The sequence below is a fragment of the Lissotriton helveticus genome, chromosome 4_1, assembly GCF_964261635.1.
Source record: "Lissotriton helveticus chromosome 4_1, aLisHel1.1, whole genome shotgun sequence".
Classification (NCBI taxonomy): Eukaryota; Metazoa; Chordata; class Amphibia; order Caudata; family Salamandridae; genus Lissotriton; species Lissotriton helveticus.
Window position 1 is genome coordinate 446,898,970 of NC_136063.1, and position 20,898 is coordinate 446,919,867.

At 47.1% G+C, this 20,898-nt stretch overlaps 2 protein-coding genes across 5 annotated transcripts in view; both read left to right on the forward strand.

Moving 5' to 3' along the window:
• The window catches only part of RAD54B (RAD54 homolog B), a 608,133-nt gene that overhangs the window by 199,013 nt on the left and 388,222 nt on the right, over positions 1-20,898 (forward strand). The gene's annotated exons all lie outside the window — the stretch shown is intronic.
• The window catches only part of FSBP (fibrinogen silencer binding protein), a 36,232-nt gene continuing 27,219 nt past the window's right edge, over positions 11,886-20,898 (forward strand). Inside the window, exon 1 of the mRNA XM_078687031.1 lies at positions 11,886-13,219. Within this exon, the coding sequence (XP_078543157.1) occupies positions 12,852-13,219 (368 nt within the window). The 5' untranslated portion in view covers positions 11,886-12,851. The remainder of the gene's footprint in view (positions 13,220-20,898) is intronic.

Below are 20,898 nucleotides of genomic sequence, written 5' to 3' on the forward strand. Positions count from 1 at the left end.
CACAGACGTTACCTGTGGTTCATGGTAAGGCTTGAGCACTTTCAGTTCACCATGCTCTCCTTTGGCCTTACCAGCGCCTCTCTGGTGTTCACCAAGGTGTTGGCGGTGGTTGCAGCACATCAGCGGAGATCGGGGTGCCAGTCTCCCCCCTAGCTCGATGACTGGCTGTTAAAGACTTGCTCGTCCCAGGTGATCATCTCCCACCTACAGACTACAGCGGACCTCCTGCACTCACTGGGGTTCACTATAAACATGCCAAAGTCACAATTGAACCCTTCTCAGATGCCCCCCTTTCGTCTGAGCTGTTCTGGACACATTGCAGTTTTGGGCTTCTCTCATGAATGGCGAGCCAAGGTTATTTTGGCTATTATACAGATGTTCTAGCCTCTATCCTGAGACTGGTTGTAAGGCTGCTGGGCCTCCTAGCCTCCTGCATCCTGCTTGTCACACTTGCCTGCATGTATACGCAGGCTCTTTAGTGGGACCTGAAGTTCCAGTGGGTGCAGCATAAAGGGGATCTCTCTGACATGGTCCAGATATTAGAGGGCACTGCAGAAGATCTGCAGTGGTGGCTAATGAACCGCGATTGGGTCAACGGCAAACCCCTCTCCTTTCCCCAACCAGATCTGATGGTAGTGACAAATGCATTACTCCTGGGATGGGGTGGCCATCTAGGAGAGGTGGAGCTCAGAGGCCTCAGGTCTCCACTGGAATCTGGACTCCACATTAACCTATTGGAGCTCAGAGCGTTCCGGTTGGCATTGTAAGCCTTTCTACCCTCCATCAAGAGAAGTCTAGCGCGATGTTCATAGACAACACCACTGCCATATGGTACTGCCATATGGTACTGCAACAAACCGGGCTGGTGAAGTCTACCCTTTAGGCGCTGGGCCTCTGTACGTGGCTGGAACATCATGGCATATCCCTGGTGGTTCAACACCCGCAGGCTCTCTGAATGCCAGGGCGAACAAACTCAGCTGAAGATGCCTAGCAGATAACGAATGGCGTCTCCACCCAGAGTTGGTGAAAGAGTTATTTCAGCAGTGGGAAGAACCCTGGTTAGATCTTTACGACATCGCTGAGAATGTGCAATGTCAGCAGTATTGTGGTATTACGAGCTGTTGAGCATGCCTGTCAAACCGCCGATCAGGCTACCCGCTGAGGAACTTCTGTTACAGCAACAGAGTAGGGCAGTGGCAGTTGGTGACATATTAAATCATAGGTGCGCTTACCTTGCACTGCCTGTAGCACGTCCTCGATGTTCCTGGCTCCAGATTTCAGTCTGAGTGTGAGGTTCCACAGCCAACTCCCTTATCCAATCAAGATGCTGCTCTCATGCTTTTAAGCATTATGGCTAAAGCCTCTGGATCTGCTGGAGCAAGCTGGATCTGCTGGAGCAAGCTGGCTCTGCGCTCCGAAAGGCACTGGAGGCCTGTACCTGCTCTCCAACCCAGCTGTAAGACTTGGTGGCTCCATGCTTCTGGTGTTGAAAGTTGCGAAAAGAAGCGGTAATCAGCGTGCTGGGGTGGCACCTATATAGGCACCGCCTTTATCACTTTAAGCGCGGACGATGTCACGCAGAGCTGTCGACTCCACCTACACAGGGGGTATTGCTTACGAAATATTTCTGGATCCAGTCTGATGCCTGGGGATAATTCTAAGGCAAGAAATTTGCGACTAGGTAGTCTCTACCAAATAAGGCGTTACCGAAGGTAAGTAACTTGTTCTTAAGAATGATTAATGTGGTGTTGGAAACTACCTTAATGAGGTTTCGTTGTAGTTGGGATTGATTTAGTAAGGCAACTGATGTGTTTTTTATGAAAGAACATGGTCTTTGTGGATTTAAGTTGATTGTAATTTGTATGAGTGGTAAGACACGCATTTATTCAAGTAAGGTTGTGGCATTTATCACTAAAAATCGGCGAAATGTCGTTCGGAGGTGGAAGAGCAGGCAGTGGTCAATATTCGGAGCTTAAACCTTGAGAAATCATGTACTGTGATTAAATGTGGGTTGTTGGAGACTGGCTTAGTAAGTATATGGTGCTCACTTATGTACGTGGGCGCGTTGCATCAATCCAGAAACCCCTTATGGTGAATTCAGTGGCCTTAGACTACCTTAGAAGCTCTCTAAGTGGTAGCTGTGGAGAGCAGTCTTCAGGCTTAGGGGTGTAAAGCAGCTTGTTTTGCCAGAACCTAATCTTATTGGTATAGATTAAATTAAAAAGAACACAGTGTATTTATAAAGATAGGTATTTATTTAGACACTCATTAACTCATACAAATATCTCCTACCCGGAGATATGCACCATGCACACAATACTTTGCAAATAAAACAGGTAAGTAGCACGAATACACAGTGGTCGCCAGGGGAAGACCAAACAATATACTAAAATAGTGGGATGCGAACCATGACTCAAGTCAAGACTATACCCATAAGACGTAGAAGGGCTGGGGACCCAAGGAACCACCCAAGGTAAGTAACCAGGAACCCCACGGAGGCCATGTGCAGAGTGGGAAAACGACTGCGTGCTCAATTCTATTCAATGGGTAAGTTGCTGTTGCAATTTTAAAGATGCACCCTTCCCAGTGGACCCTGAAGAAACTCTGTGGAAGACAGAAGGTTGGAGAGCCACACCACCCATGGATACCCTAGGAATCATGATACCCACACCACGGAAGTCTGGTGCATAGGTGTGAGGTGGCGTCGGACACCTCTGTCTAATTCAATGGAGGACTTCGGGAAGATGCCGCTGGCGAAGGTGAAAGTGTCTGGTGGAACCCAAAGGTGGATTCCAGATGAGAAGTACCTGCAAGCGGAGGAGACAGTCTATGCCACTCAGGAGTGACCAGGAAGCACGTAAGACAAATGCCCACCAATGTCTGGTGTTGCAGGAAAGTTGAGCTGTAGCTGTCTGGACTAGGCGACGCTGAGGAAGACTAGGAGCTGTTCACGAGCTGGCCCACGTCAGATGTTGAGAGTTACAGAGTCTGTGTCTGTCTGAAAAACCAGCAAGCCTTGGCAACTGCGAACAATGTGGCAAGTGGAAACGGTGCAGGATCGAGACCAGAAAGGTCCAGTGACTCACCACATGCAGGAGAGTCGGAGTAGGCCCCAAGCAATCAGGGGAGCCCACTGGAATCAAATCAAGAGGACCCACAGGCCGAAGGCACTGGAGTCGCTAGAGGGTGCTCACCAAAGAGCAGCTCACCAAAGAGCAGCTCACCAAAGATGCAGGCCCACAGTGCAAGAGGTTCAGTGAGGACGAACATCTTGGTCACAGGAGATGGTTGAGGCTACTTGAATCCCGAAGAAATCTGAGGAAGAGCACCAACAAGCCTTTGCAACGAAAAGTCGACGCAGTGCATAGGGATTCGGTTCCTGCGGCTCCGATTAGGGATACTTGCCTCAAACTCGGTGAGAAGACCGTGCAGGCCTCGAGGGAGTTGAAGAACCACGGCCTGTGTTTCTGAGCCCTTTGGAGTCCGTGAGAGCCCAGGATCAGCAGACCGGTCAGCTTAGTTGTGGTGTCTGCAGATGCAGGGAAGGGACTCCTTCACTTCAAGCGAGATTCCTTGTCTTGGATGTCCAGAGCCCTTGGAAGGATCCTGTATGGAGCGCAGACGTTGCAGCAGACAAGCAGGACGACGAGACCAGGAGCAGCAGGAGTCTTCCCAGTTGCAGTCTCGTGCCCAGAGCAAAGTCCAGAGATACCAGACGGTTGAAGTAGAAGTGGTGTCTGATCTGAATCTTGTCCCACGACGAATCTAGGGACCCACTCAGGGGTAAGCGTTAAGTACCCTAAGGAAAGGGTTCGGATGATTCCGGGGTCCCTCCCAGGGGAGTGGTTGGACAGTGGAGAGGATACTCCCATTTCCTTTGTCCAGTTTTGCGCCAGAGCAGGACCCAACGGCTCCCTGAGCTGGTTTGAACTGGGGTATGTAAGGAGCGCACCAAATGTGCCCTTTAAGCAGACTGAGTGGTGCTGGCAAGCACCCCCACCCTGTCCTAATACATGAAGTCCTGTCTGGGAGGTGGTCACACTTCCCTGTGACAGGTTACCTATTGTCCTGCCTTCCTCTGCTCGAGCTGGTCTCAGCAGCAGGAGGGCAGAATTGTGTCTCTGGTCGGCAGCTGCCATAGTTTGCTGTCCGGGTTTAGAAGACTGGTACTGGGAGCACTGAGGGCCTACTGGAGGTATCATACCTCCCACACCGTTTAAGGTGTGGGCGGATGATTCGGAGATGTTTGATACCAAACATGACTGGGTTCATTCCAGCCAGTTTAGAGATGGTCATTGCGTAGTGACGCATGGCCACTCTATTTGTCGTAATAGCTGATACACTTACAACTCGGGAGAATGGACTTCCGAAGGTTATAGGAGTGTCCCTTTCATGCAGGAACACCCTTACACTTAAAACCGACCACCCTGCCTTCAGGATTGAAAGGCCTTCCTATGGGGTGACTTATAGGTTTTAAGTGCAGTGACCTCAGATATAAGCAAACGTATATCTGTCTTAAGTGATGGTAGCACCCGCTTACATAGGCTGCAATACCAAAGGGGATGATGGACAGAGCGTTTGAGAAAATCAAACACTCACCCCCAGTCAACTGATCTGGGTTTAATCCATCATCATTCTTTTGCTCACTCCACCACCCCAGTTCAGACATGGCCATATGCAAAGCAGTCTGACCCTGTGCCTCATGGGAACAGTCCAGCTCGAACTGCCAAGCCATGTCTTCCCTGGACCGGAAACAAGCATCGGTCCCAGAATTTCCCTAGGTGCCATACTGGATCCAAAATATTTGAAATGGCTCTTGTGCGCCAGTAGGTGGTACCACGGCTTCAATTTGATGCCAGAGCCTCCTGAGATGTGATGTCATGGATCTGTATATAATGCTCCACCTCAAAGCAGTGATGTATATTCCTATTTTTTTCCGCATTCATAGGCGTAGTTAAATATGTTCAAATACTTTTGACTTTCAATGCTTTTAGGACGGTGTCGCTAAAGAAGAGTACAGATTGTCATAAATGCTGCACTTGCTGCTTTCTAGGTTCCTCTTCAAGCCCCAGTGATGCCTGCCCTTGGTCTGCACGCTTTTAGCGCCTCTTCCTATTGTGTTTTCGAAATGTTGGTCTAAGTTTGGGAGAGAACGTTTTCATATCTAGGGGCCGTGATGAGCTACGGAGTCCGCACATCTAAATGTCCATTTCCTGAGATGGGCATGGACAGATGTCTTTATTCCTGAGGAAGTCTTTTGGCTCCAAGTTCAGGACCTATTAAATTGATCTTCATCTCGACATTGCTTCAGCTCGTGGGGCGGACAGGTTTTCGTTCGGTGGGCCCGTTCTCCTGACTCTGATCTCCTCTTCTTCAGAACCATGTCCTACTTCGCTGGATATGAGTTTGGTGCCTGTGCATGGCTCCATTACAGCTTCACTGGATCTGCTGCCGACTTTTCCGGTCGCTGACCCCTTTCAATGCCAGCATTCACCCAAGTTTTGCAGACTGTGTGCTACCCTCCTCTGACTCTCTCTGGATGGGGATTTTCAACTGTGCTTCTACCAGTGGCCTCTCGGTACCTGTCAACCCTGCTGTCACTTCTGATGCTGTCCCAACGTCGACAACTTGTATTTTGATGCTGAAGCTCTTGTTTATTTTGGTGTCCACGCTGATACTGCCATTGTCTATTGCACTGGTTGGCTGAGTATTTGGAATTGCTTTAAGACGTTCTGGACCTCACAAGGAAGTTCTATCTTGGGTCTCCAATGGCCCTTGCTCAGGCTGCACTGACAGCCTTTTGTTATATCAAGTCAGTAGTTAGGTGGACTAGATTATCTCTTATTTGAACTCTGAGGAGGACCCCTTTTATGGGTCTCCAGTACCCATATGACTTCAGTGCGTCTTCAAGGTTTGACCCAGATTGACCCCTAGGTGTCCCTCAGCATCTCTTCAGAGGTTGTCTGTCTTTTGTAGTGGTCTTGGGCACGGCGGCTGAGGGCCTAGAATTCCCTTAGCCAGTGGCAGAGGGTAAGGCAAACATCTTGACTGAAATCTTGCAGTCTGGCACCTGCATATCTAACCTGTTCTCTTTTAATGAGGCACTGTGAGACTCTGCTATCTTTGCCTGGGTTAGGTTATCTTCTGTGCATGCCATGCACTATCAAGTTGCGAATCCCTATGACCCTGCTTGAGGTGAACTGGTATTTTTGTCTTACAATCCATAACCTGATGCGCGAGGGCTTTGGGCCTGATTTTTGCAGGAGTTAAAATAGACCCCTTCCCAACTGGCCGAAAGTCTCATTGGATTGATTTGGCAGAAGAGAAGTTGTTCCCTTCTGGGAGCCTGTTTGTTCTGCAAAGCCACATGAATGTCGTCACATTCCCCCGCACTTTGGGAGATGGCACAGATGGTGGTTCTCCTTTCGTCAGCCATGTGAACTTTTCTGGAGTTGTTTGGGATGGCTTTGCGGCCAGTAGACAATTCATCGGTCCGATTTTGACACCAGGGACTACATGCTTGGTTGCACTGCTTGGACGTTCCTGGAGTTGTTCAGGAAAATGTGCTGAATGTCGCCTTTTGATAGTTTCCATCATTTTGCAGAACAGGCTTCCCTGGCCTTAGATGGCATTACACGCAGTTGCCTCAAAGTCCGATCTTGGGGCTTGGAAGATGCTATGGGTATGTGCTGTAGATGGCATGTGAGTTTAAGTAGCTTTAAAGGGTTATGGCCTCACAAGCATCACAGGCACTCACAACTTGATAGTCAGTTGTATAAGCCTGCCCGGTCCTGGTGCATTTAAGGGGTATTGAGACCCCTATCCGCATTTTTTTTCTTCAGTCTCCCCAGCTTCCTGTATGACTGTTTTATACCTCCCTTATAGCTGGCGTAGGTACCTGAGGAGAAGTCAGGTGCCTTTTTAGGTCGCAGCCTACCAGACAGCGCAGCTGTTGCGTATGCTAAATACATTTTGGGGACTTTCAAAAAGTTGACCTAGGAATGTATTGCGCCTGTTGCTTGCTATTGGTTTTGTGGTTTGTCCAGGTTCAATTCTATCATCCCCTTGCCTAAACCGTATTTATGGTATTCCTCCATGAACTCATTTTCTGTAAACGGGCCTTTAAATCCTGTTCTAATCTTGTCACCTTTGCTGTGCATTCAAAGACAAAGGTCAGATGTCAATCCCTGTCTTCCAAGGCCGTTTGTTTACTTTTCTTTCTCTGACTTCAAAGTGAGAGGATTGATGTGACAATTTTGCTGAATACTATGGTCCAGTACGAAAGGTTTATTTTCTAGCACACAACAACATTTAAATGAGCTGTGTAAGTATTCCATACTATAGAGAAGGGTGGAGAAGTGTGGCTCACTGGTTAGAAGCGGCAGACCCTGAAGCTGAGGTCGGCCCGGGACCAGGGTTCAATTCCCAACGCGGCAGGGTCTTGGGTCAATGTCCGCGGACTCGATAATTCTCGCTTAGGTGCCTACGCTAACCATGGGTCCCACTCTGCAACTCTGGGCAATAGCTTGCTTAATTTCCACAACGGCCCCAGCAACGCCGGGGATGCCTGGCTTCACCATGGGGTGCTCTCTCACATGGAAAGCCAGGACGGGTTCCCCAGCGGTATACAGCGCCAGGACGCCACGTAACGAGGTAACAGTGCGCTTTACAAGTATACATACATTACATATATCGGAATTGGCAAATGTTTTCTTATTTCTGAAGTGTATTGGAAACAAATGCTTTAATATGATCAAAACAATTCATTACACTGAGGCGATGCAATTTCCACACATTTCCGTTTGTGCACTGTATAGTTTTATTAGTAAAGGTGTATGTTTTTGCAAATGTAATGGTCATTTCAATTGATAATGTGTGGTCTGAAATGGCAGTGTGCTACCACACCATGCATACTCTACTTTACACCGCACCACGGCACTCGGCGCCACTGCATTCTACACCACTGCATTCAGTGCCACTATACTCTGCAACACTCTGCGCCAATGCACTTGACACAAGTCCACTCTACTCCACTGTACACCACTCTATGCCACTTCAGTACATGACACTCTGCCACTCTACTCCACTCTTTGCCATTCCACTCTACAACACTTTACTCCACTCTTTGCCATTCCACTCTACTCCACTCTCTGCAATTCCACTCCAAGTCACACTCCGCCACTCCTCTACGCCACTAACTTTTAGCCATGTTGAACAGCAGCCACGCTGGTGTACAACACTGCTAAAACACATTGGCAAAGCCAATAGCTCTTGCATAGGCAAGACCTATTGGCTGTGCCAGTACTTGTTCTGACAGTTGTCAATCTAGCAGCTTGGCCCTTTGGAACGCGCATGGGGATTCTTTCTCTGCTTTTGGGAGCCCTTTAGTGAAACTGCTGTCTTTGCCAGTGCCTCAAAGTTGCCAGGCTGGCGTCTGTAAATACGAGTGGCTATTTTTGAGTTGAGCCCTTTTATGTTGGGTCTTGCGTAGTGCCAGGCACAGATTTGTTTGCCTATGGTTTGGTTTGTTTGATTTTTCTGTTTAATATATATTTGGCTCTTCGTTCCATTTGGTTGAGGGGCAACATTTGTGTTCTGGTCTAAGGTTGAACTACCTTTTTCTCTAGTGTTGTTTTTGCTGGTAGTGCTTTGTAGCTAACAGATGCCCCTTGCCCATAGCTTGGTTTCTGGTGATGCTACGAGTTGGTCATGTTTTTTTTTCCTCAGGCATGGTAATGTTGGGTTGTTAGTCTACGATTCACAGTACTATCTTCAGCTTATGCTGCCTAACCCTTGTCTTGAGAGGATGTGAACGAGTGTACTGCTGTTATTACTATTTTCCTTTTACACTGGAGGACTGGGGCTTTGATGCCTTCTGGAAAGAAAGTCCCTATGAGCAGGTTTGAGTTTACCATTATTCAATGTCTCCACCTAGAAGGCCTGGAGTTGGGCCTGGCTGATTCTGTGGACACGTTTATTCATACTGTGGCAGGAACTCTAGCACCGGAGGTGCTGTTTTCTAGTCTTAAGTAGGTTTCCTCTGCTGATCTTTAGCAGTATTGTTGTTTGCGCTACCATTAAGGGGTATCTTGCCTTTTTTTATGTATTAGTCAAATAACACATATGAAGCAGAGCTCTGTACCCCAGTGACTTCTGCAGCATCAACAAACACCATTTTGACTTTGACTATTTTTATGTGTATACAGGAAAAAATGAAAAGCAATACAGGTGAAACATAACAAAGTGGCTATAACCCCCCCAAACCCTCCCAATCGCACTGTCGTCCACTCCAGAGCAGCAAAGCAAACGCTTTGTATATTTAGTTATGTGTCATCGACCAGGAAGCAACTTTTCTGACTCGCACTAATAAAAGGAAACCAGAGAAGGGGAAAGTTAAACCGGGTCAATGTGCCGGGCCAGTGGAGCAGGCTGCAGCTCCAGGCCACGGTAGTCCACCCAGCGCTTACAAATTTTAAAGTGCTTACGTGGACGACCCTGGCCACAAATATAGGAATCTCCTAGCCCATACAGAAGTCCAGGCCGTTCTTCCATGCAGAGACGGAGGGCGCTGCCGCCGTCTTTTTAGGCCCTGGCAATATCCCTTTTAGCTAGTGTAAATCCCAGAAACATGAGATGATGTTTGTAGATATTGCCCCCGATTCTGTCCATAACGTGCAGGAGCACGAATTTTGGTTAACAGGGAAGGTCCCAACCTAAAACTTCAGAGAGGCAGGCCATCACCCCCTCCAGAATCGCGCCAATGCGGAACAGTGCCAGATAGTATATGTAGCAGGGTACCCTCCTCATGCTCACATCGAAGACACACTGGGGAAGCCACCAAACATGTCCTTCACAGCCTAACTCTGGTATAATATACACAATGGAGGTATTTGAACTGGATAAGCTTTAAGCTCATCTCAATAGCTGCCCCTCACGGGGAGGCCAGGGCCTCTGTCCACTCTTCCTCCTCCATCGGGCCTAAATCTCCCTCCCATGTCTCCCTAAGATGCTGCAGCGGAGGGGAGCTATGTGTAACTAGGGACTGGTAGATTTTGGAGATCTTGTGATCCTGGAGATCCCCATAAACACCTTTGGCTCCACCTGACTGAACTCTGCCAGTATCTTGCCGTTTTTAATGTTACTGTAGATGTTCCTTGTGCTCCACTTCCTTTATCTGAGATCATCTCTTATTGCGAGAACCTTCATATGGATATTATTGCCTGGTTTCCTTGTAGTCGGGGTAGGGATAACGATGATGCAGGATGATGTGCTATTCTCTTTAAGTATGGGTCATCATTTTTATGCTACTATTATGTCGAGGTTGTGCATGGAAATAATGGGTTGTGTCTTTATAGTGCCAATGTTTAAGGAAGTTTATGACAGAAACACATTTTCATGTTGCTTTATTCCAATGTTGTCCTGGACTACATGCTTACCAGAGCATCTTTTTGCCAGTTTAGCTCTGTGCCTCAGTGGAATCTGATTGGACCTAGTTGTGAATGCATTTATGGTTTGAGCCTCATTCAGTTGAATTATGGCTGTGTTTTGTGATTCGTTCTTACTGGGCTATAGGCATCAGGCAAGTTCTAACTGAAAAGATGTGACAACCCCACCCGAGCCCAAAGCACCCTGCACTGGACACCTGTTGCTAGAAGAGCATCTCTCGAACTGCTTCACCCACAAGGCCATGCAAATCTTAGGACAAACTTTCTCCAAACCGAATTTATTCTCTGAACCCAGAGGAGGAACCTTATATCAAGAAAGGATCTGCTGCTATTCATAACTCCTTTCAGAAGACATTGTGTAGGTGGGAGATCTGTTCTTATAAAAACCTCAACCTATTTAACACTCTTCCCAACAAACTAGAATTCAGAAAAAGAATAGGAACGTGGCCCTTTCACAAATCGTGACTCTACCTCTAAAAGGCTGCGATCAATCTCTTTATCAAACGTATCAAAATAATTGTAGGTGCTTTATCGAAGTCCTACTGCCTCAAGTGCACCGCGCCACAGGATGTACCAGAAATGTATTGATGGCTCCTGATTCTTGATAAACAGCTGTGCGTCCCAGTAATACTTTAAAACATTGCACTACAGAGTTTGAATCTATGGACAACTCTATGTATAACAAGATCAGTGTATATAGATGGTAAGTACCCGCATGCGCCTCTCACACTCTGCAACACCCACTATTGTGCCCTGTTGAAGTCCTACCAAACAATTAAACCCAGCCTCCACACCTCATACACGGCATCAAAATTCTCCACAGATGTGGACTAATCCCAGACCGATGCCTTCTGTGCCACAGGGTATTTTCGGGTTGGCAGGGGTTCAGCTGAAACCTTTAGATGTAATTGTCAGTTTTCTTGCCTTCCACTCGCCCACAATATGTTACGGTCAACCTGTGCTTGTTTTTGCAATTGCTGCTTTTGGCACTTATTGTCAACGCCCCCAGTAACCTTCCTGCTCTTCTGTTTGCGACTAAACTGATTTTTTGTATGCTGTTTTTCCATCCTCGATGTGTGTCTTTTAACTGGTGCCCTATGATTCTTTGATGCCCTTCCTCCTCCCATTGTCAAATGCTTCTATTACAACCCTGTACAGCGCTCTGAAACCCATCCATTACTCTGCGCGCTATGTAACACGGTGCATAAATAGATAAAAATAGCATAGCAATATCGAATTTACACCGCACCCTTCCTTATGCGGCACGGTTGCCAACCAGTAATACATGCAGACGCCTTTCCAATTTCAAGTCGTTCCAGCTCATTAATTCGTGCTCTGTTGTCTGGTATGTGGGTATGTTTTGTTCTGCTCCGAGCTTCTAGAATGACAGTAAAGCCCATTCAGCCCGGAAGAGCGGCCAGTCCATACTGGTCTGAAGCATTATGTGAGTGTGCTGTGGAAACCGCTCGTATCCTAAAGGCAGTGATGAAAACCCCGGCTTTTGTTAGAACACGTTCGCTGCCAAAGCTTCGCAGGTTTGAGTCGGCAGCGGTTCAGCTGCTGAGCTTTAAGTACACGTTTTATGTAGACACATAGCCAGAGCTGCCGCGAGGACACATTAAAAGTATTCTAGCAAAGAAACCTTCAGTTGTGTTTGTGTTTTGAGCCTTCATTTCTGCAGAGGCAGGCTTAGACTGGAAATGCGGGAGAAGCTTAGCTTTGCTCTGAAAGCCCGAGCCTGGGTGTAACCTAACCAGCTGGAGGATATGCAGGCTGCTGATTGACAGCAGGACTAGCATTATGCAAATGTGTAAGAGAGCCGCAGCTCGGCAACAGCGATATGGGGCTCGGCGAGGGAGCTCTGCGCGCCATGCTCGCCTCTCTCCGGCTTAGCTGTTTGTTGTTTTCCTCGCAGCTCTGACCTTTCAGTTTAACGGAGGATTAAATCACATTATTGTTGTTGCGTTTTGTCCCCATGAAACAGTCATTTAGTGCTGTCTGTAGCTTGTCCTCAGCGTTTGATATCACTGCACAAAAAAAAGACATCCAGTCCTTCCTGAGTTGTACCATTTTTCAATTGCACTGTGCTAATCTCCAGCCTGTGTGTGTTAAACGCCGTGTAGCCGGCTCTTCCTGCCCACTGAAGTCTGTTTTGCTCGTTTCTTTCCGTGTTCTTCAGGCTGCAGCCCTAGTATGTAGGTCAGGCTTGGCTTAAGCAGATTTCCTGAGCCTGCGTCAGATTAAGCTAAAGGAATTTTAATAAGCCCTCCCTTGTAGGCGTGGGCCTAAACGAGACAAGCCTAGCTAAGCCTGGTCTTTTTTTGTCTGTGAGAAAGAGCTGAGGCAAGCTGTAGAACGCATGAGAGAGAGCTCCAGTCGAGCTGGCTGCTGGATTCAGAGCTGAACATGGTGGGGAAGGCTCGGTCCTCGAATTTTACCATTTCTGAGAAGCTTGATTTGCTAAAGCTTGTGAAGCCATATGTCAGTGTTCTGGAAGAGCACACCAACAAGCACTCAGTGATTGTGGAGAAAAACAAGTGCTGGGAAATTGTCTCCGATAAGTATAATGCCATTGCGGCGGACCGTCCGGCGCGGACTGCGCAAGGCCTGCGAACCCTCTACAAGCGCCTCAAGGAGTATGCCAAGCAGGAACTGCTCCAGTACCAGAAAACCCAGCTGGATTATGAAACCAGTGTCTCAGAACCCACCAAGATCCTCGTGGAGATGATCCCACAGATCACCAACGTGTGCTTCCTGAGTGACCTCAAGCCAAGGTAAGAGACCCTCCTTTCACTCTCTAAATTTGAAGGCTATGGGCCTTCCCTTTGATTGTTCTTTCTGTTTTGATAGCAAATGAGGTATTTCTGTACAGAGTACATACCATGATAAACGTGCATTCACACACTTTCTATGTATATGTCCTACATGGCCTAAATAGAAGGGCAGCCTTCTAGTGAGGGGTGATCACTGCAGCCTTAACTTGAGACTAGCCCTGGCAGGCTCACGGTTCACAAGCTCCAGAAGGCGAAGGCCATTCTGGGATTCAACAGGAAATTGCATCCTCAACCTTTGCCCTCTCCTCCCTTCTTTCTCTTCCCACCCCTCTATTTCTCTTCCCCTCCCTTCTATTTCTCTTCCCCTCCCCTCTATTTCTCTTCCCCTCCCCTCTATTTCTCTTCCACTTCTCACGACCTCACCCCTCCTCGCGTGTTTCTGCCTCTCCTCCGTGCCTGTGTACAACAAGAGGCAGATTATTCGAACAGGAACCAAAACAAATGGGTGCCTTTCATTCGGCGTCCATGTTGTTCGCTCTCAGCAGCTTTCAGTGTGCCATATAGAGTCTCGGTTTACGATGCAGACTGCGATTTGGTGGTCGTGCAAACAAACTCGCTGCCGTGGATATCTAACCCTGCCCCCTCTATGCCTCTGTGTGGAATATAGAGTTTATAAGGACGGCTTGCACTTTAGCCTGGACCGGGCACTTAGTTAATGATTGTCTGAGTGGTAACCACGAACAAAACGTTTTATTCTGTATTTTTCGTTCGCTCACAATGAGGAATGAAATGTACCACCATAGTTTATTGCTTATGAATGATCTACGCACTTGGTGTCGTATTGTGAGTAAAAACGGGGCGTTTAACCTACATTTTCTCCCTTTTCCCTATGAATGTTGTTCTTGCCCTTTAAAGGAGATGAATATACCCTGCCATCAAGCACAGGCACCCTAACACCTGACCTTGAAACCTGTTCTTCCAGTCTAGGGCCACTCCTCAGCAGATACTGACAACAATGGAGATTTTATTTCCAAATGCTTTCTTTGTGTGATGTGAGCCAAGTCAGAGAGACAAAGAAAATCACCTTGTAAATGAAGTCCATGATTTAAGCACATTACCGCGTGTAATTTACACCGATTGTTGGCACAGAATTATTTTGTAATATCTCATAATTTATCATCCGTGTACACAAATGTATACAATTGTCGTTAGATCCAGAACAAACATTTTCGACTGCCTAAAGGTGTCACATATTTGATGCGTTTTATTTTGAGCAAATGGAAGTCTTTTAATGATGACAACAGTGACTACTACTAAGTGATGTCTTTTAATGTTTTTGTTTCCTAAATGTGTGAATTTAGTTGGTAAGATCGAAATGCTTAAGCTAACTCGAATATGGATTTGCATATTTATGCAGCTGGTCTCAATGGTGCATTCAGTTTTGCACTGTCACTGACTTCCTGTTCCTAGTTGGCACAGTAATGTCTTATTGGTTGTGCACAGATAAGGTGTACCGGTCGCTGAATTGTGTGGTTGAGCAGGAAGCCTAGCTATACAACCTGTCAACAAACCAAACCCTCGCAGGCTTTCTGTCAAATGTCACCTGGGCTTTTGTTAGCAGTTGTTTTCTAAAAATGATACCAGCGGGTTTATTTGGAAAATTCATATTTTTTTGTATAATACATTAATACAAACAGCGTTTGTAGAAATTAACAGTGTTCACTGTTTCAATTCTGGTTATTCAAACGCCGACTGGCTAATCATTTGTAAAATTATTTTGCTAAGGTATTCTATTTCTGTTGAGAAATGCCATCTTAAGGCAGCCATTTTAGGTCTTGCCTACATGCAGTAGAACTTTGTTAGCTGTTCGTTGTTGGACCCTATTTTGTACAGTAATAATACTTACAGTGGGCTTTGAAAAAGACCATTGCTTATCACTGGTTAACCCATTTGTCAGTCTCATTTGCATGCTTCATATTAATGTTTATTTGTTGTCCTTCCTGTGTTGTCATTCCCCTGGTGAATTTCTTAACCATCCTTTTGATTGATTTCCTTGTATCCTTCCATTGTTTACGCTCAGGAAGATACTTTATTTATTTCGCTTACACCACTCCATTAGTGTGTATGTGTTTATTGCTCTCGCCCTCTGTTTACCCTAACCCCAGCAATCTTTGCTGTGCTTGGCTGCTCCAGTTTTTTTCCTATATGTGCTTTCACGGAGCCTTTTTATTTTTTTTTAAGTTATCCCGTGTCCTTCTCCACTTCATGATGTATGCATGCTGTGGGCTGCCATAGCATCATGACGTGTACATGCATGCATATGCACCTTCACACAGTGTCTTTTTGTTGATGTTGTTTGAGAAAGGTGCGATGTATTGACTTTACCAGTGCTTTTTTCTTTTTACCATCGCTATTCAGAATTGGCACAAAGCTTTGGAAAAAGCCAAAAGAACTGCAAACGCCTTTTAAAGGCAAACCCTATTGGCTTTGCCAATGATCGTCTTTTCATCCATATAGTGTTGTGGGCTTGCTTGTGTATTTCTTGTGTTTGGATGTACATTTGTCATGAAACTAGGATATCTTTTTATAAACTTCTGCAAGGCTTTTGATTAGCGTAAGTGGTGGTAGGCAAAGCAGAAAGGACTGGGTCGATGGTATTATCTTGTGTGCAAATGTTGCACAATATGCATTTATTGCAGCTGTTGATATTTAATTTCAAGCATTTCCTTTTGAAGTGGTCTTTATGTAAATTATGTATATGTATTTATATAGCACACACGTCAAAAGGCTGCAGAGAACTATAAAGGGGCAAAGACCTATTGTGTGGGGAGAGGAGTAGCTGGCTTCTGAGAGGAAAAGGAGTTGTTACTGCTTCATGATGTAGTGTTCTTGAATTTGAGAAAGGTTGGGAGAGCCCTGATGGTTATAAGTATGTGCTTGTAGATGGAGCCTGGGTTCATACATAGAGAAGGCCTGTTGCCATGTACTTTTATGTCTCCAGTCTGATGATGCCCGGGCGCTGGATGTGTGGAGAGCCACCAGAAACGTTGAGCTTGTCAATCAGATAGGCAAGGGAGCCGATTGTAATGGTTATGTAAATGATGCAGATGGTTTTAAAAATGGTGGAGACTGGCAAGTGGAGCTAGTGGAGTACCCTCAGTGTGGGTGTAATGTGCATTTCTCCAATCCCTTAATAAGGTGTGCTGTGGTGTGTAGAATGTCTTTAAGAGGCAGTCTGCGTGAAGTTTGGGTGGCTGGCTGCGGATCAAGGTGTTGTGACTGTACAGATGCGATGTACAAAGGCTTGAATGGCAATTCAGAAGTTGCTTTCTGGGGGATCTTTGTCGTGTAGTTACATAGAGATTAGTGTCTCTTATCTTAGCTCATCAACTGGTTGTTGACTGTTGTATATGCCAGATACTGATGTTAAGATGTCTTGTGTTAAAGGCAGCTTTTCTTAATGTATTGGTATGGGAATATTGGTCCACATTACTATACGAAAATCTGCACAGTTGCTAAATCAGTTAGCTCATGACCTTTTAGCAGTAACTAGACTAAACACACTATGTGTGAAGTGAGTTGTAAGGGATGAGATTAGAGAAGATGATAATGTAGTTACACTATCTGTTTCGGTCCTGGGAGTGATGAGAATTCATTTTGTTAGTGACCCCTAGGATGGGAATGGATGAGTTAGTAGGGGTTAGTAGAGTGGGTAGGGGAGAGGCTTTAGAAGCTGGTCTTGGAGTTGTACGTCAAAGGTGGTTATGATGATGGCAGATATCGTGTGGGGGAGGGAAGGGGTGGGACTATGGAGGGTTGCCAGGAGGGATGATGATCAGAATCTCAAGGTGGAGTAGGGTTTCTAGGGCCAGAAAGTTGCTGCTGGGTTTTCGAGCAGAGGCTGTAGAGGAAAATGATCAGAGTAAGGAGTGAGCAGGAATCATGCGGACAGGTGCATTCTTGGTCGCACTTATTGTCTGTTTGGCAGGTTCGCCATTTTAAAAATTTTATTTTTATTTATTTCTTGGAGTTTTCTATAGCGCTGGCTAGACCCGGAGGTATCAGAGCGCTCTACATAGGTGAGAACATGAATAGTCGCAGAGTTAACATAAAAGTAGATACCGACATCAATGTCCAACAGTTGAGAAGTGCAGCGGAGACGGAATAAGCACAGGCAAACGCAGCAAGGAGCAGAGTGGGATCGGGAGCCAGGTGGAAGGCAGTAGAAATAAGTAAATGTCCAGTAGACTGGTACCAACCACTGCATGCCCGGGGCCAGACCAACTCACAGGGCCCGAAGCAAATGCAGACAAATAAGAGTTTGTTATAAAAACCCACAAGAGGGTTGAGGATGCGGCACAGCAATGCAGCGGGACGGTTTCAGTCGTCGAGACGAAGACACGCAGACCACCGAGAGGCCATCAGATGAGGTAAAAAAAAAAGGCCGCCTCGAACCCACCATCTCTACCGACAGGAAACAGACAGAAGGCGATGGGGGAGCAAGAGTGGAGTTTAGCCGCCTGGCGCTAGGCAAAGACCAAGCCGCTGAAAACAACACCCAGGGCGAGGCAGGCTGCAAGCGGTGGCTCCAGTCGAAAACCTCTCTCCTCCAGGATGGAGGACTCCGTCAGTGATCGCCAGCCCCACAAAACCTCGGCCATTCAAAAGTAGGTAGGAGACCCCTAAGATCCCAAATGACTCACCCGTGCAGGAAAGGCTGTACTGACTCTCCCCCGCACCCCTCCCCCCCCCCAACCCACCCTGCTCTCCATGCCACTGGAGTCGAGCTATCCTGGATAATGTGGGCTGAAAGCCCGAAACCGGTCCTTGGATGCTTGTTTCCAGTCCAGGGAGGACCTGGCCCGGCAGTTTGGGCTGGACTGTTCCAATTGGGGCGCATGGTCAAGACCGATTTGCATATGGCTGGGTCCAAACTGGAATGGAATGGTGAGCAAAAAAACGATGGATTTAGTCCCAGATCTCTGTACTGGGGTGAATGTATGACATTGTTCTGCATTCTGTCCATCAATTGTTCTTTTTTGCACCTGGACCGCAAGAGAGGTCGCCAGGGGGGTGAGAGGGCTGAAGACTGGAACCCAATGCTCTCTCCCCGCTCCGACCGGGGGAAATCATCTCGGGGTTCAGACTGATTTTTATATGGCTGGGTCATAACTGGAATGGCATGGACGAAAAAAATGATGGATTTAGGCCCAGATCTTTGTACTGGGGTGAATGTATGACATTATTCTGCATTCTGTCCATCAATTGTTCTTTTTGCATTTGTTACCCCGAGTGGGACGGGTATGCCCAGACGTGGGTCCTGGTGCTCTCCATGCCACTGGAGTCAAGCTATCCTGGCTGATGAGGGCTGAAAGCCCGAAACCGGTCATAGGATGCTTGTTTCTGTCCAGGGAGGACCTGGCCTGGCAGTTCGGGCTAGACTGTTCCCATTGGGGCACAGTGTCAAGACTGATTTGCATATGGCTGGGTCCAAACTGAAATGGAATGGTGTGCATAAAAACACTGGATTTAGGCCCAGATCTCTGTACTGGGGTGAATGTATGACATTGTTCTGCATTCTGTCCATCAATTGTTCTATTTTGCTCCTGGACCGCAAGAGGGGTAGCCAGGGGGGGTGAGAGGGCTGAAGACTGGAACCCAATGCTCTCTCCTGCTCCGACCGGGGGGAAATCATCCCGGGGACCATGGCAGCTGCAGCAGGAAAACATGACGGGCTGCCGTCTGAAAGGAAATCCAGGTGAATAATTGCCAAAGAGAAGAAGTCTGGGCGGGATCCAGAGCAATAGAGGTCGAGACCGGAAGGTAGGTGATAGCCGAGGAATTATAACCCAAAGGGTGATCCCGGGCCGTCTCCTCTCAGCTGCATTGAGCAGGTCAACCGCGCAATCGGGCATTATACTGGGTATCCACTAGGTGAGTTTGTTCTTGCTGTTCTCAAATTCGGCGATCGCATCGTCCTGGGCAATCTCAGCAAATAGCATTCAAATCCCTGGAGTGGAGGAGGATCAAAGGGGGAAATAATCCCAGATTATTTCCAAAAGGCGATCCCTCGCTCGGGAGCTCTCGGACAGAGCTCCTTCTCCAGGGGCAATCTTGGATGCCAAAATGGTTTCCTTGCCTCGTATTCTCTCTGTTTCAAAATCACCCTTACCCAATACTACCCGCCTGGTTTAGGCAACTAAACTCAATCCTTGGTCACTTCCTTTTTAGGGGGGGAGTAAGAGGGAGGGCTCAGCACGTGTGGCTCTAAGAACCTGCTTCCAATCTACATATTGTGGAGGTATTGCGACTCCGGATATTCAGGCATATCATGCAGCTTCACATCTTATTATCATTAATGATTGGTGGTATGGCGACAGACGAGATCCAGCTTATGCGGTCGAACGCTGGCTGATGGACGCTGCATCACTACATAAGATCCTACATTCGGGCCCAAGGCTTAAAACGCTGCCGCCTGCAACCAGGACCGTTTTTGTGACATGGTGGCAAGCGCTGCGTAATAGGGTGGTGGGGTAGATTGAGGAAGGAGACCCCTCTATGGCATAACAGCCTACTTCAACAGCTGTCCATACTGTCCGGATTCGTGGGCTGGGAGGCCATTGGTATCTATGGTTGGGGAGGTCCTACACAGTCGGATCTTAAAGTCCTTCCAGGAGCTCCAAACAGAATTTGACATGCCTCGCTTGCAGTTTTACAGATACCTTCCAATCCGCCATGCTTTCTCTTCCTATATAGCACACCTACCAGGCTTCAACCCTATCTTTATGGGGGAATTGGGTGACCACAAAATACTGCGATATACTTTACACTTTTATTCAACAACCCCACTAAACACAACACTGGATGCCTGGCAAAAAGATCTTGGTCCTATTGACCATGCATGGGCAGAGGCGCTGGAGCCCCCACTTAGCGCTGCCATCACTGCACGTCTCCGCCTTATACAATCTAAATATCTCCACTGGGTCTATTTCACTAGACACAGGCTCTGGTGGGCGAGGTTGATCTCTCTTCTCCCTCCCCCCCCCCCGCCCCCATGATCACCGGTCTCTCTGAAGTACTGGGATGGGATATTCCTCAATCACCACGCCTAGCTATGCTACATATCACAGAAGGAATAGGGGGCAATAGGTATAAGCGCTATTTATTATTCCTTGGCTTCACTCTGGCAAAGCGAGATATTGCCGGGGCATGGAAGGATGCGTTCCCTTCATCGGTGTAGGATTGGAGAGGTGTCTCGACTTCTCTATGGGGCTGGAAATACCAATCTTTAGGGCGAGAGAGTGCCCCCAGAAACACCCTAAGATTTAGAGGAGGTGGGCGGACTGTCGGGGACTCTACTTAGAACCCATTACCCCTGCAACAACTATTGAGGAAATGGTCTGACGATCAAATGTTGAGTGACAGATTAGACTATAGCTATGTACCTATTCGACCTAGGTGGCTGGGAAAAACGTGTTAGACTACATATTGGGAATATGACACTGTTGTTTATTGTTTGGGATTTAACTAAGGTATCCTTAATTTCTAAACTGATATATTTGGACACTGTAAATGTTGACATCACTATTACTATTTTGTGTATTGTAATACTGGTAACCCTGGGTATACCAGGGCTGATTTGTTTGTCGACAAGAACATTTTGTTGTGAAAAAAAAGGA